This window comes from Salmo trutta, chromosome 3 (genome assembly GCF_901001165.1).
Source record: "Salmo trutta chromosome 3, fSalTru1.1, whole genome shotgun sequence".
NCBI lineage: Eukaryota > Metazoa > Chordata > Actinopteri > Salmoniformes > Salmonidae > Salmo > Salmo trutta.
The window spans coordinates 23,076,520-23,094,113 of record NC_042959.1 but is presented as its reverse complement, the minus strand read 5'-3'; the positions used below and the strand labels follow the sequence as shown (position 1 = coordinate 23,094,113).

The 17,594-nt window shown below is 42.4% G+C and overlaps 1 protein-coding gene across 1 annotated transcript in view; it reads left to right on the top strand.

Moving 5' to 3' along the window:
* Positions 1 to 17,594, top strand: part of LOC115170583 (rap guanine nucleotide exchange factor 2-like) — a 153,006-nt gene that overhangs the window by 37,463 nt on the left and 97,949 nt on the right. The window contains 2 exon segments of the mRNA XM_029726850.1: positions 15,654 to 15,724; positions 16,232 to 16,288. Coding sequence (XP_029582710.1) covers positions 15,654 to 15,724; positions 16,232 to 16,288 — 128 coding nt within the window.

Here is a 17,594-nt window from a genome sequence, read left to right as displayed (position 1 = left end):
GTCAAGTAGGCCTACATTTGCAGCAACACCTACTGAAATGGATGTCTCTCCATACCACACCAGCAGAATACCCCAATATCCAGGGGTTTTCATTTTCCAAATCCTCTAAGCTTTGAGAACTACCCTCGAATGGAAAAATCCACTCTTTTTATTTTTGTAACATGATTAGGTTTGGTGAGTTATTGCCCTGAGGAAGCCTACACTTGTGACTTGGGGCCCGCCAGATAACAATAGTGAAATCAGTCCTCTGTTTCTTTTGTTAAACAACATCCTCAGGATATAGCTTGAAATACCACCGTCTGTAGTTGGGGCAGTTTTTTAGACGTAGTGAGGCGCTAGGTCATTGGGTGGGATCCTAAGGCTACTTTGTATACAGGAAGTGCAGGAACATTTGAAAGGCTATCTGATAAACACTGATTTCCTATTTCCAAGAGCAGGGCTTTTTTTCTAAACATTAATACATTTGATTTGTAGTAGTCTACATACTAAGTAATTGTACTAAATAACAGATGCCCTCATGTTATATGTCTTAATTCATTGTGGCACCTGAATGGACCATTACCTTGCCAGGACATCACACTGACACATAGTCTAGTAGACCTAGTATTAAATGTCTCTTGGTCATGGGAGCTCCTGTATCCATGTCAACCAAATGACACTCACACTTCAACCAAATACACCATCAGCATACAATGAGTAACATTTTTTTAACCCCCAGAGTCAATGTCCGTGCTCCCGCATACATCTAATTAGCATCATAAAAACAAAGCCATAAAAATCTCAGTTTAAGCTAAAGATGTTATTGTTTTTGTTGCGTTGGATGCATCTCAATCCACTGCATCCGCCAATATCGCACTTTCGCATCTGCGATGAAAGAGCTAGAGCGGTGTTTGTCAGACCATGAGACATCCTGAAAATCGGTCTTCTCACGAAATCGTGTGTAGAGTCCGACCGGTTTGGCCTACAAACTATTATGACCACTATGTTCCATGTAGTAAATCTGTTATTCAATGCGTTTGTATGGGCTGAATCAGTAAGGCCCCCCCAAATAAAATTCTAAAATGTTTTTGGTACTTAACTTTAAGGGGAATTTAAAATGTAAAATCAAATAGTTAAATGATCCTTGGTATGACCTTAAAACAATTCCATATAGCTTAGTAGTACCCCCCCCCCCCCTCTGACTAAGACAGGGCTTAGAGACTGGGTTAAAGACTGAGAACAGAAGTGCCATTGTCTCTTAATACTGACGGTATATAGAAGAGGTGAAACAGACTGGTGAGAGATCCATCTCCATTATCACTGCAACGTTGAAGCGGTGTTGGTGACTCACAGCTCCATTACTGGTGACACGTTCAAGGAACGTTATTGACTCTGTCATCTGGTTACTAACAAAGGTGTTTCGCCTCTGGCCTGCTCCCAGATGACTGGGGACATGTTTTCCCTGCACAAATAACCTCCAGATATCAAAGCCCCTCTTGAATCATGCTAAACACATGGCTAGTGACGAGGGGAAGTAACCTTGACTCGGAAGATAGGGGCATTTCAATGGCTCTATGTACTGCTAGAGAGCCACAAATGCATTTATTCAGCGTTGGTGTTCAGGATTTGCTGTGTGTGTGGCTTGGTGGAGTGTGTGTGTGTGTGGCGTGATTTGCGAGGGTGACGCATGTGTGCATTCCTTCTCTAAAGAAGAGAAATGCCCAGTTGTGAGCAGTCGACCTGCATATCATAAAGGATATCATGATTTACAAGTCCTTCTAAATCCCCCCTGTCATTGAAAACCAATCAAGATGAGAGAGGAGCTCACCTCTCATCAATCTAAAGATGTCACCATTTGCCACCTTAGATTTACTACCACCCAACATTCCATGCTCACCTGGTGAGGGGGGGGGGGGGATTTACACCCTTGGAGCCCAAAATATTCCCCCCTAACGAAAGCCATGCTCGTAGCAAAGCCGTTTTGACTGGTTGTTCCCTAACAACCAGGGAACGATGTCATCATAACCCATGGCTGGAATTGCCTTTCAGAGAATGCTGAGGGGAGAAATTGTAAGGAGATTGATTATTGGTTTCCATAAATACCGAAGTGGAGGCCTGAAAATATGCACTGGTGGATATGTTGAGGATTAATGGCCACAGGAGCAGAGAGAATGGCTGATTTTTAAAGCGGCACTGTATCGAAGCCCATTAGAGCCAGACCTGACTTGCTATTATCATCCCAACTACTTATGATTCATGACCTTGGCCCCCAGCCCTGCCATGCTTGTATATTTAATTAGACAGAAAAACAATACAATACATTTTGGGATATTTGTCCCCATACAGCAAATCATTTGTTTGGTCAAATTCACCTTAATATAATTCTACCCATTTTGCTTCATTTTGGGGTGGATTAGCATGAATTGCTCTTTATGGGATGTTCTGTAACTTTGATTATCCCGCACCTCTTTTGAAGGCTTTATTTGGGCGAGATGGAGCGTATTTCATTTTACCCGACAGTTGGCTTTGTTCCCGGCTGGGACCTGCTACAACCTGGTTGAATGACAGTGCTGAATTATCCTTTTGTTGAAACGAGTGTTCAGAGTCCACGGTTAAATCCATACTGGGCCATTGTGGTTAGGTTAGAGGGTTGGAGTCGGGGGGCAATGGTTGTGTTGCATTTATGAAGCATGCTAAGAGGTTGTGGACAAAGTCATGGTTGGTTGTACGTTTAACAGTATCTGTGGTCAGAAGTTGTGGCTAGAAGCTGTGGAGTTGCTAAGAAGAGTCATGGTGATTGTTTGAATGCGAGTCAGTTTGTTGTTAGTCCAGGTGATTGTGGTCACTGTAGTTGAACTTGGAGGCTGTGTGGTGAGGTCATTGGGGTTTGGTCAACACTCATCCTTGTGTAGCACCATTTTGTACCGGTAATGTTTGAATAGCCTGCTGTGGTTAGTTAAGCGGTAACTTTTTTTGGTCTAGTTTCAATGTTTTGATTGGCTAACTTTGATGTATTGCCATGTCTACCCATGCTGGCATAATTGTGATCTATAGTTATTCACGCCCTGCTCAAAGCATAAAATGCAGTGCTAATTAGATGTCTGTTGAGATCCTGTATCGATGTCGCTTGACTAATGTTGTGTGGATAACGTTAAAATAACACCAGACTGAAAGCCTGCGGGCAAGTTAATGCTCATTTAGCGTAGACCGATTGGCTCTTTCGCACCCAGAGGCGTAGCAGGGTTACAATGTCTTGTCCTCACAATGCATAATCTGATATTCAGCGCCGCGTCCACATGCTGCATTATTCAACATGGATACACTTTTCGCTGGTATTATACCAACTTGCTTGCTCCATATTTCTTATCCTTATGAAAAGCTTTTTCAGAAGTTATTTATTTCCTTCACGATTTTCAGTTTTTCCCCATAATTCCGTTATCTATACATAGTCGTAGGCGTAACATTGCCGTATCCCCATATTCCCCCAAAATAACATTGTTGAATGTTTGCTCACAAACGAGACTGTCGCTGCCATCTTGATTACCTCTCTGAGGATTCAACCTGAGGAAAGGTAAACATACTCATGAATTATGCATACATCTTTATTTACCACGTTAATTATTCAGAAGATATCAGTTGCTTGGTTTTTGCCAGAGGGTTGCAGTTTGTGGAGAAAAAAACCCACTACAATAACAGTGGCTGAATTTAGCTTCCTGAACGAGAAAAAAATTGCACATTTTGAGTTTTGTCAGTACCTTATGATATTGTACATGGAATTGTCTTGGCTGTTTTCAATAAGAATAATTCAGTAATAGTAGTTCTTACAAAAATAACTAGCCTAGTTATGCAAAATATTTCTCTGTGCTGACGACAACCGTTGCAAATATGCAACTAACCCCAATAGAATGAAGCCAAAGGAATGATTCTACAGTAAGTTATGCCAGCACAGGCAGAAATCCAGTCTCATTTAAAGTTCCTATCCCCTAGTTGCCTACCTGAGGGTCTGACAGATTAACAGTGAAGCCATCTTATCAAATTCTTACACATTAACAAGTGATTAGCCTTGTTGATAACTGAAGCTCCTCTGGTTACTTTCCCTCAGACACGTTTCAAGCCAGCAGCTTACTGCTATCTCGTTATGAGATCATGTTTAAGATTGTGATACATGAATTTAGTCCCATTTAGGTAGTATTGACTACAGCCTGGTATTAGTACTGTAGCTGCGATACTGTAGGTTATAAGGTAGCCTTAGAAACGGGCCCCATTTATTGTTCACTCACTTGGGTTTGGAAATAACGACCTGTAACGAAGCACAGTGAGGGGACTATTTTCTAGTTTTAATCCTTTGACTCCGCACCCCCTCACCCTGCTCATAACCAACAATAATGACCCTAATAAGGACCTCCGCACGTGACGTGGCCTGAAGGCTCCTGCTTCAACAGCCGTGCTCACTGAACCCGCCCTGCAGTCAATATGCATATTCATAAGGTCCGGAGCGTCAGTGCTTCCAAACTTGTCTATTTTTAGTACTTTTTTTTAACTTCTCTGGTTTTCCATGCTCTCTGATGAATGAATGCAGTGTAATGGTGAAATGTACCAGTCCTGAGCCTTTTTTGAAGCTTACATTGAATGTTAGCAGTGTGTTAGCATGATAGCTAGTGCAGTGGTCACCAATGTTCATCAATATTAGCAGTGCGTTGGCATTAGCATAATATCTAGTGCGGTGGTCATCAGACTGTACGATTGTTTATTCCATGTGTAACTCTGTTGTTTTTGTCGCACTGCTTTGCTTTATCATGTCCAGGTCACAGTTGTAAATGAGAACTTGTTCTCAACTGGCCTACCTGGTTAAATAAAGGTGAAATAAAAAAAAGAATAGTCGATGCCTGTACACCCTATTGATCCCATGTATTGTCATATTATAAATGAATACATTGAAGATTCCTACCTGTAAATTGCAATTTAGAACACAGGGTAGACAATTCTGATTTTAAGAAATATTGTAGTCCAAAGAGTGCATACCACCAGCTGCTCATTTTAGCCTAGCATGCATCCTATTTGCATGCCTAAGGAATCTCACTGTGCTATTGTTCTTAGTCTTTATCCTGGCAGCTCAAGTGGAGGGTGCTAAGCTCATTCACATGCCTCCTAGATTCCTGTTACTGAAATCCACCATGTCACCCCCCTCCCACAATTCACACAAACAGGGTGCGAAGCACTCCTAGAGATTGGGTTTCCTTGAAATTATCGATTAGCATTAGCAATGGTTTACTTTTTCCATTGCACCACATTGTTTTTCTTCTAATTTCCGGTATGTTTGTGTGCTGTGTTAGCTTGTTGGAGTTAGCTAGCACAGCAATACTAATGCTGCTACTTAGCTTTGTGTAATGTGTGTTGGTGCCAGCCTTGGCTAATAATTTCAAGGTAGCACCAGGGGGAAACAAGTGTTGCCCCACACCAACATTCCTACCATAGTGTAGTGCACATGGAGTTTTGAAAACAAGACCGTTGGCCTTCTCTTTGCCAGGAGTCAGGACACCCACTGATACTGTGTGTAGCGCCCAGCTACTCTGTGACCTTGCCCTCCTACATAAAGGTTCCACCTGCTGTCTGGTCGCACTGGGCAATTGATAAAAATATCCCTCAGGCCCCACACTCTTTGTCAATAGATATTCAAGGACAGCAGTCAATGTCCTCTCACTCACAGGCACACAGGAATACACACATACCACTGCACACATTATTGATGTTACTTCCACAATGACACACACTTGCACAAGCATTATGTGCCTGCCTGCCTGCCTGCCTGCCTGCCTGCCTGCCTGCCTGCCTGCCTGCCTGAGGTGTACGTGTCTCCTACAACATTTTGGATAAACTGTTGTCCTTGCTATTTTGAATGGCTGGGAGCCTCATGAGTCCTGCTTGGCACACTGACACCGATGGGGGCTGGGGTGTGTTTGTGCTGAACTGACAGTATAAACCTACTATGTGCCATTTGCACATACTTGACAGTAGACAACACTGACCTGGTGACCTTCACCACTGTCTGTGTGTGTCTGTCCTCTGCCTCTCTCTATACGCTCATACCCTCCTTCCAGTCAGCTGCCTTACTAAATACTGATTACATTAAAGCCTCAATTTTAATTCTGTGTTTCAGCCCAATGGCATTCATATAAATTATACTTGTACAGCAGGACATATTGCAGAATATGCCTTTTGAAAAATATGTATGTGGAGCATATGAGCATCGTTTGGCAGGTTGTTCTTCTCACTGTTCCCGAGCACAGAAAAAAAAAAAAATGTATGAAATGTATGCATTCACTACTGTAAGTCGCTCTGGATAAGAGCGTCGGCTAAATGACTAAAATGTAAAATGTAATGTAAATGAGTGGCGCACCCGTCTAAGGCACTGCAAGAGCTGTCACTACAGTCCCTGGTTCGAATCCAGGCTGAATCACATCCGGCCGTGATTGGGAGTCCCATAGGACGGTGCACAATTGGCCCACTGTTGTCTGGGTTTTTCTGGGGTAGGCCGTCATTGTGAATAAGAATTTGTTCTTTACTGACTTGCCTAGTTAAATAAAAAAATCTACAATTTGACATTAGCAATTTTTTGTATTTGTCACATGCGCAGAATACAACAAATGCTTACTTATAATCCCTTAATCAACAATGCGGTTTTAAGAAAATACCTTTAAAAAAGTAAGAGGGAAGAGTAACAAATAATTAAAGAGCAGCAGTAAATAACAATAGACAGGGGGTGCAGGTACAGTCATTGTGCCGGTGTCAAGGTAATATGTACATGTAGGTAGAGCTATTAAAGTGACTATGCATAGATAATAACAGAGTAGCAGCAGGAGTGGGGGGGGGGGGGCAATGCAAATAGGCTGGGTAGCCATTTGATTAGCTGTTCAGGAGTCTTGCTGTAAGATTTGACAGTGAGCTGTCTCTGGCTAGCACCAGAATGTATCCAGGCACAAGACCTGTTCTAACTAATGGATGACCCAGATGCCTCTTCCTCCCGACATGTCATACCTTCCATAGGTTAGGGAGCGGTGGAGGGCATAGCATAGTGTTATTTGTCTGAGGAATGCAATCCTCACCCCTGGCTGACACATAAGATGGCCCCTCTACTGTCACGGTAAGGGGATCCATTGACACTGGGACTCTGCTTGGTGGGATGGACGATCAGATTAGAGGCCTAACCTGGTTAAGGATCAAGGTCGGAAATCAAAATGGCGGCAATCATACTGATAATGGGGGTGTTTTTCTCTTTCTTTTTTTGTTCCACCGTGTCACCGATCGCTAGGTCGAGCTATGAACTTGTTGCCACATCTCATTGCCCTCTGAAGATATGGTGAAATCATCACCCTCAGCAGGTGACAAGTTAGAGATTTGTTGTGAATCTAGCTCGGCTCGGCTCTGAGTCGCAGGAGATTGTTTTATGCTTTTCCCCGAAACAGAACAACAATCTTTGTGCGAAGCGTCCCAGATTTAAAAGCCCAATTCTTGACGTGCCTGCCTGCCAGGGATCGGGGACACCGGCGTCTTAAGGCGAAGACATGTTAATGGACTGAGCTAACTGGTCGATGACCCATTGTTTTGATGGAGCAGAGAACCGGACTAGTTACACAAGGCGCCAACAGGATGTAGCTCATAGAACTTGATGTTGGCAACAACTTCTCATCAGTGACAGACCCATGCTTTCCCACACGTGGCCTTACTGTTGGTATATCTCTGTCACGTATGCCCAGTAGTTGTGACTATCTCCTGATAAACTTTTGAGGAATACTTTTAAAGTACATCCTTTGTTCTTTCCTTTAAGGTGATCACTGATCTGCTGAAGAGACTATCAGCGGTCTATCGCCATCTACTATCACCATTGACTATCAGCTGTTTAAAATCTATATTTTACGATGTATTGGAGGCTGCTACTGTTGACTGAATGCTACTGTTGACTGAATGATCGAGATTATGATAGTAATACTGTCTTACATAATACCCACTCCTGTCATTGGTTAACTTCCCTTTGTAAGGTCAATGCATCCAATGAAGTGCTCATTACACTCATCCCATGGCGAGTTTTATGGCCAATAACATGTCATATAATTTTAATATCCTGTGGAAACCAAAGGCCACATTAACCACAACTGCCAATCTCACATTTAAAATTCTCACAGCAATCTCACAGATATTGTATCATTATAATATATAGGCTCATATGTTACAACATTGGACGTCTCTTAGCTAAGACAATGAGGTTTAAAATGGTAATGAATCATAATTTTGTGGGTGCTTGTATTATCAGTGGTGGCCTTGGAGCGATTAGGGTTAAGTGCCTTGCTTAAGGGCACATTGACAGATTTTTCACCTTGTCTGCTTGAGGATTGGACCAGTAACCTTTCGGTTACTGGTCCAACACTAACCACTAGACTACCTGCTGTCCTCTTTGTAAGTCCAAGTTTACCTTCCCCACAGGTCTTTAAGGGTGTGTCAGTGTGATAAGATGCAGGGGGGTTTGCATTCACGCTGACCAAAATGAATGTACCAAATACTCATTCAGACCAATGAAAGGAGCGGACAATAAAAGCTCCCTATCTTGTTGCAGACACATCAGTGGATTTGAGATGAGGAGTGGCTGTCGTTTTAGAATGTAAATGAGGCTTTGTTGTTCATGTCCTTCCCATTTTATTGAAAGTGAAAGGGAGCGATTTGAGGTCTGCGATTGCTGACTGGAATCTCTAAAATGTTTTATGACAATGTTGTAAATTCTTCACCCTCAGAATGACGTTATATACTAAGTTATCATGTTTTAGGCTTAGTTCCGATCATAACTTGAATCTAAATGATCATGTTATAGGCCTCTTAACTTGAATCCAGGATCTCAGTGGACGTGCATGGTTTTAGCTAAACATTCATTTCCTCCTTGAACTCTCTCCGCTCAACTGATTGTCATGTCTATTTACACGTTGGCCCAGAGCCCTGTTCTGTACCCTACTGCCCATGCAGTTACACAACAAACCATAGATAATGGAGACTGGAGAGTCAGCCTTGGTCATATTGGCCCCCAAAACAATGAACACAAGGCTATCGTTGTTGGCTAATGCCCTAATGTCCTGGGAGAAAATACCTCTGATAGTTTGCCTACAGTATGGTACGCTACACTGCTACTGTCTGACTCAGATCCAGAGGTGTAGTGATACATTAGATCCCCCTGATCTAAGGAATTAAGCAGGAATTGGATGGTAACAGAGAAAAATGTCCCAGACCCCATAAAGACTAACATCTGGTATTTCAAAAATGTGCTTGAATAGCACTGTTATTAATCACCCTCATCAAATACTTGCTTTCTTTCTCTTTCGCTGTCTCACACACACACACACACACACACACACACACACACACACACACACACACACACACACACACACACACACACACATCTAACTTGACATTGCTTGACTCTTATCCCACTCCCTACCTTGAGTCTATACAGTCATTGCCGTCAATATGCAATACCAGATGAACTTTGACATATCCCCCCCAGTGTTTTGCGTTTGGCCCCAACATCTCAAACGTTATCCAATCCAAAAACACAAAACCGGAAAATGAAAATGCATGGTAGCGAGAGGCAGTGGAAAAATGGTGTCCCTCGCATTCTTTCCGTCAATCTGAAATATTTAAGACCAAAGCCACAATTGATGGTTCTGCATATTTGTCTCTCTCATTGGAGCTCCTGAGTGGCTTAAGAGTGGTGCTCTTTCCCACACTGTGCTATAGTAGGCCTATGGGAAAACACACCAGTAGCATGTCACCTAGTGGTCGCTATTGGTAAGGTCTGCTTCCATGTATGGCAATGGGAAATTAGACTTGTGCGCTGGTGTTTTGAATCTTCCTTACAACCTTTCCTTTAGGTTATAGTCTGTTACTGTAGGTGATTGGATAAGTCAAAGCAAGTTTTCAACCTTAATCACCTACCAACCTCTCAAATCTGTGATTAAGCCTACTTTAAGACAAAAAAATGTCACCTAAGCTTTCAACAGGGCCTTGTTGTCCCGTGTGAGTCAGCATGTTCACGGTTCATTCTATGTAAGCAACATTGAGGCATAATGACTCCAGATTATCCCACCCAAAAATGGCATTGGCAGTATTTGTCTTGCTTAAATTTATTGTATAGCACCTTTTGTAGTCATATTCTCATATTTTACTAGGCCTACATCTAGTCACAACTATAAGAATGTCAATATGTCTTATTTTGGTTCATAGCAGCTTGCTGGATAATTTGTTTCAATGTACTGTGCCATTTTGTTATGTTAAATCCCAAATAAATTGCCCTGTCCTGTCCTTGTACAGTAGATGGTGCCAGAACCTAGCCAGTTTCCAAACAGAATTATCAGGCCCACACAGTATACAAATCAGTGAGTGACATCAGAACAGAACATAAGGCTAGAATTCGGCTGGGGATATCACTGTATGATGTAACATGGGGCGAGGTAACCTAGTCTATTAGGCTGGGGATATTACTGTATGATGTAACATGGGGCGAGGTAACCTAGTCTATTAGGCTGGGGATATCACTGTATGATGTAACATGGGGCGAGGTAACCTAGTCTATTAGGCTGGGGATATCACTGCATGATGTAACATGGGGCGAGGTAACCTAATCTATTAGGCTGGGGATATCACTGCATGATGTAACATGGGGCGAGGTAACCTAGTCTATTAGGCTGGGGATATCACTGTATGATGTAACATGGGGCGAGGTAACCTAGTCTATTAGGCTGGGGATATCACTGTATGATGTAACATGGGGCGAGGTAACCTAGTCTATTAGGCTGGGGATATCACTATGATGTAACATGGGGCGAGGTAACCTAGTCTATTAGGCTGGGGATATCACTATGATGTAACATGGGGCGAGGTAACCTAGTCTATTAGGCTGGGGATATTACTGTATGATGTAACATGGGGCGAGGTAACCTAGTCTATTAGGCTGGGGATATCACTGTATGATGTAACATGGGGCGAGGTAACCTAGTCTATTAGGCTGGGGATATTACTGTATGATGTAACATGGGGCGAGGTAACCTAGTCTATTAGGCTGGGGATATCACTATGATGTAACATGGGGCGAGGTAACCTAGTCTATTAGGCTGGGGATATTACTGTATGATGTAACATGGGGCGAGGTAACCTAGTCTATTAGGCTGGGGATATCACTGTATGATGTAACATGGGGCGAGGTAACCTAGTCTATTAGGCTGGGGATATCACTGTATGATGTAACATGGGGCGAGGTAACCTAGTCTATTAGGCTGGGGATATCACTATGATGTAACATGGGGCGAGGTAACCTAGTCTATTAGGCTGGGGATATCACTATGATGTAACATGGGGCGAGGTAACCTAGTCTATTAGGCTGGGGATATCACTGCATGATGTAACATGGGGCGAGGTAACCTAGTCTATTAGGCTGGGGATATCACTGTATGATGTAACATGGGGCGAGGTAACCTAGTCTATTAGGCTGGGGATATCACTATGATGTAACATGGGGCGAGGTAACCAAGTCTATTAGGCTGGTGATATCACTGTATGATGTAACATGGGTCGAGGTAACCTAGTCTATTAGGCTGGGGATATCACTGTATGATGTAACATGGGGCGAGGTAACCTAGTCTATTAGGCTGGGGATATCACTGTATGATGTAACATGGGGCGAGGTAACCTAGTCTATTAGGCTGGGGATATCACTGTATGATGTAACATGGGGCGAGGTAACCTAGTCTATTAGGCTGGGGATATCACTATGATGTAACATGGGGCGAGGTAACCTAGTCTATTAGGCTGGGGATATCACTATGATGTAACATGGGGCGAGGTAACCAAGTCTATTAGGCTGGTGATATCACTGTATGATGTAACATGGGTCGAGGTAACCTAGTCTATTAGGCTGGGGATATCACTGTATGATGTAACATGGGGCGAGGTAACCTAGTCTATTAGGCTGGGGATATCACTGTATGATGTAACATGGGGCGAGGTAACCTAGTCTATTAGGCTGGGGATATCACTGTATGATGTAACATGGGGCGAGGTAACCTAGTCTATTAGGCTGGGGATATCACTATGATGTAACATGGGGCGAGGTAACCTAGTCTATTAGGCTGGGGATATCACTATGATGTAACATGGGGCGAGGTAACCTAGTCTATTAGGCTGGGGATATCACTGTATGATGTAACATGGGGCGAGGTAACCTAGTCTATTAGGCTGGGGATATTGCTGTATGATGTAACATGGGGCGAGGTAACCTAGTCTATTAGGCTGGGGATATTACTGTATGATGTAACATGGGGCGAGGTAACCTAATCTATTAGGCTGGGGATATCACTGTATGATGTAACATGGGGCGCGGTAACCTAGTCTATTAGGCTGGGGATATCACTGCATGATGTAACATGGGGCGAGGTAACCTAGTCTATTAGGCTGGGGATATTACTGCATGATGTAACATGGGTCGAGGTAACCTAGTCTATTAGGCTGGGGATATCACTGTATGATGTAACATGGGGCGAGGTAACCTAATCTATTAGGCTGGGGATATCACTGTATGATGTAACATGGGGCGAGGTAACCTAGTCTATTAGGCTGGGGATATTACTGTATGATGTAACATGGGGCGAGGTAACCTAGTCTATTAGGCTGGGGATATCACTGTATGATGTAACATGGGGCGAGGTAACCTAGTCTATTAGGCTGGGGATATCACTGTATGATGTAACATGGGGCGAGGTAACCTAGTCTATTAGGCTGGGGATATCGCTGTATGATGTAACATGGGGCGAGGTAACCTAGTCTATTAGGCTGGGGATATTACTGTATGATGTAACATGGGGCGAGGTAACCTAGTCTATTAGGCTGGGGATATCACTGTATGATGTAACATGGGGCGAGGTAACCTAATCTATTAGGCTGGGGATATCACTGTATGATGTAACATGGGGCGCGGTAACCTAGTCTATTAGGCTGGGGATATCACTGCATGATGTAACATGGGGCGAGGTAACCTAGTCTATTAGGCTGGGGATATCACTGCATGATGTAACATGGGGCGAGGTAACCTAGTCTATTAGGCTGGGGATATTGCTGTATGATGTAACATGGGGCGAGGTAACCTAGTCTATTAGGCTGGGGATATTACTGCATGATGTAACATGGGTCGAGGTAACCTAGTCTATTAGGCTGGGGATATCACTGTATGATGTAACATGGGGCGAGGTAACCTAGTCTATTAGGCTGGGGATATCACTGCATGATGTAACATGGGGCGAGGTAACCCAGTCGATGGACCTTTGAAGGCCAAGCTAGTTTACGTTTTAGTTCTAATTCAACCAACAGCCAACGGTCTGAACAGTTTTGTATTGCATGCATGTAGTGTATTTTGATGGGACATAAGGTGTATATTTGATATCATATTAGCAATTCTAACTTTGCATAATAGCCTATAGCCCTTGTCTGTTCAATGTGCATACGTTATAAACTCATGTGTGATTGTTCTAATAATAACTTTCAAAAGATCACATTTCAGCTTTGATCTGCTCAACATCTTGTGTTTGATCTATGGTCTTGTGTTTGTAGTAACTCACACTTTGGTACGACCCACAGGTCATTTTTACCAAACACCACCTCCCCTTTCTCAAACTTTGACCTCTAACCTGAGGTGCTTCAAACCGGTTGACCTCTCCATTCATTCCCCTTGGTGTCAGACGGTGTCAGCTGACAAAGTCAAGACAAATGAAGGGAAGCACCACTGTTTTCTTTTTGGTCTCTAAAATGTGTCTTTCTTAGATTAGGTGCTTTGCGCAGGCATTTTCTTTGGGCCTCTAAGTGTGTACTATTTTTATTTATTTTATTTTACCTTTATTTAACTAGGCAAGTCAGTTAAGAACAAATTCTTATTTTCAATGACGGCCTAGAAACAGTGGGTTAACTGCCTTGATCAGGGGCAGAACGACAGATTTTTACCTTGTCAGCTCGGGGATTCGATCTTGCAACATTTCGGTTACAAGTCTAACGCTCTAACCACTAGGCTACCTGCCGCTGCCTTGAATGGCAGAGGTGTGTCTGTCTACGTGTCTCAGGTTATTTCTTTATTTTTACTATTTTCTACATTGTAGAATAATAGTGAAGACATCAAAACTACAAAATAACACATGGAATCATGTAGTAACCAAAATATTGTTAAACAAATCAAAATATATTTGAGATTCTTGAAAGTAGCCACCCATTGCCTTGAGAGTTTTGCACACTCTTGGCATTCTCTCAACCAGCTTTGAGGTCATCACCTGGAATGCATTTAAATTAATAGGTGTGCCTTGTTATTTTGTGGAATTTCTTACCTTAATGTGTTTGAGCCAATCAGTTCTGTTGTGTCAAGGTAGGGTTGGTATACAGAAGACAGCCCTATTTGGTAAAAGACCAATTCCATATTTTGGCAAGAACAGCTCAAATAAGTAAAGAGAAACGACAGTCCATCATTACTTTAAGACATGAAGGTCAGCCAATCCGGGAAATTTCAAGAACTTTGAACATTTCTTCAAGTGCAGTTGCAAAAATCATCAAGCGCTATGATGAAGCTGGCTCTCATGAGGACTGCCACAGGAAAGGAAGACCCAGAGTTAACTCTGCTACAGAGGATAAGTTCATTAGTTACCAGCCTCAGAAATTGCATCCCAAATAAATGCTTCACGGAGTTCAAGTAACAGACACATCTCAACATCTACTGTTTAGAGGAGACTGCTTGAGATTTTTGGTTTCAACTGCTGTGTCTTTGTGAGAGACAGAGTAGGTGAACAGATGATCTCCGCATGTGTGCTTCCCATGGAGGAGGTGTGATGGTGCTTGCTGGAGACACTGATTTATTTAGAATTCAAGAAACACTTAAACAGCATGGCTACCACAGCATTCTGCAGCGATATGCCATCCAATCTGGTTTGTGCTTAGTGGGACTATAATTTTTCTTTTTCAACAGGAAAATGACCCAACACATCTCCAGATTGTCAGGGCTATTTGACCAAGGAGAGTGATGGTGTGCTGCATCAGATGACGTGGCCTCCACAATCACCCTACCTCAACCAAATTGAGATGGTTTGGGATGAGTTGGATCGCAGAGTGAAGGAAAAGCGGCCAACAAGTGCTCAGCATATAAGGGAACTCTTTTAAGACTGTTGGAAAAACATTCCAGGTGAAGCTGGTTGAGAGAATGCCAAGAGCGTGCAAAGCTGTCATCAAGGCAAAGGGTGGCTACTTTGAAGAATCTCAAATCTAAAATATATTTTGATTTGTTTAACACTTTTTTTGGTTACTACATCATTCTGTGTGTTATAACATAGTTTTGGTGTCTTCACTATTATTCTACAATGTAGAAAATAGTAAAAATAAAGAAAAACCCTTGAATGAGTAGGTGTCCAAACTTTTGACGGGTACTGTATGTGTTAGGGACAGCACTGGCCATTTTAGAATGGTTGTTTGGCTCTTAGAACTGCTGACCCTTCATGTCTGTCTACTGTTAACACGCTGACCTTTTTCCCATGATATTCCAACACCCTGCACCCGGTAAAATCGGAATGTTAAAATGCTAATATACTGACGCGTCTCCTCTATTCACACAGGACCTGGAGATAGTCTACTCCTATCTGCATGGGATGGAGGCCCTGTCTAACCTCAGAGAACACCAGCTGAGGTGAGCGCTCCCACATTGATTCAGATTGATCAAATGAATTACACATGAATTTATACTTAATTACATGGATGATCTGTGATTAGCAGTTGTACAATACCCTGATGAGACTAAAACTATTATTAAACTGTAACACCTTAAAGGAATGTTTTCCTCTGCGGTAGCTAGTTCTCAGAGACTTGTTTTTCTCCTGCTTGTTTTGAATCCTTGAGCAACAATATGCATGACATGCTCTGGGCTGTTTTTTTGGAGTTTGTTTTTTTGATATCGCTGTTTACTAAGAAAGTTTCACAAATGCCAAGGCGCATGAGTTACTTTTTAAAATACTGACATTTCCTTCCTCTTATAAAGGGAAACCCAGTAGAGAGCTTCTACAAACTCAATAAACTAAACTTAGTGAACCCAACCATCCATTTGTTCTATTGTATTTAACTTTGCTGTCACTGTTGTCTCCTCTCTTCCCCCCCCTCTCACCCCCCCCTCCTCTGTCCTTCCCCCTCTCTCCTACAGGATAATGTGTGAGACAGTGCGCTATGAAAGACACGAAGCCAATGAAGTGCTCTATTAGTAAGTACCCTTATGTGTGTATGTAGGTACACATTCTTAATGCATCCATTCTTAATAATAAATCATATCTAGATATTCTCTGCCGGAAGCCTTTACACAAGACATGGTCAGAGTCCAACTTATTGACAAGCTGCGATTATGCCCCGTTAATGACGCACAGCGAAATTAATGATTTCGAAAACAAATGGCTGTGCGCATCAGCACGGTCACCAGATACCCTCTGTGCTGCCTAGGAGTGAATCTAAACCACTGAAGCAGAGAGACCTGCAAGTTAGTCCGGAACAATTAAATTTGGCCTACATGACAAGTCATTGAGTTGTGGTTGATAACAAAATTAAGCTTTAATGGCTACCAAAACCTTGTTTTGATGGTTAGTTCCTGGCTAACTAAGCCATTTTGAGGTAAGCCTCTGTATGTTGTCTTCCAATTCAGACAGATAAAAAGATAGTGGTGTGTCTTGAGAGGGTTGAAAACGCTTGTTGCGCGACTCTGTAGTTTAGTTCTCCCGTTGGCACCGTCCACTCCATTGTTCCGCCCCAAGACATCCTGTTATGATGCTAAGAGCCTGAGACCCTCCTGGATATCCACACACTGACTGGAAGACACACACACTTGAGAAGAGGTTTTGCTGTTGTCATCCATATCTGACGAGAAATAATTAAATTTATAGAAAACCGTGTCCACACGCACATATAGGTGCAGGAGACGGAAGTTCATCTGATTTGACCTCTACGAGATCGGTGTCCCAATATTGGGACGGTTGATGCTAATTTGCGCTAATGTGACTAGAATGACTTTGTAATAAACAACAAACTTTCCAGGACCTAGACATGTCTTATATGGGCAGAAATTTTAAATTATTGTTAATTTAACTGCACTGTCCAATTTACAGTAGCTATTACAGTGAAAAAATACCATGCTATTGTTTGAGGAATGTGTACCAAAAACAAAAATTTGCACGGCAACTGGTTTGAGACATTCACCTGTGAAGGTAAATAATATACTTTCATTCAGTAATCTTGCTCTGATTTGTCATCCTGAGGGTCCTAGAGATAAAATGTAGTATAGTTTTGTTTGATAAAATACATTTTTATATTCAAATGTACGAACTGGGTTCCACAGTTTGAACCCCTGATGCCTCTTGCTCCACACCCACCCCGCCCGGCCATCTAGATGTGTGAAAGTTGGTGAATAAACTAATGATCCATCATATATGACATTCCTGTGAGTGTGTAAACTTAAATGTTGTATTACCATATCATTTTTGTATGTTACCAATAGTTATGTACTTGAAAATGGATCAATT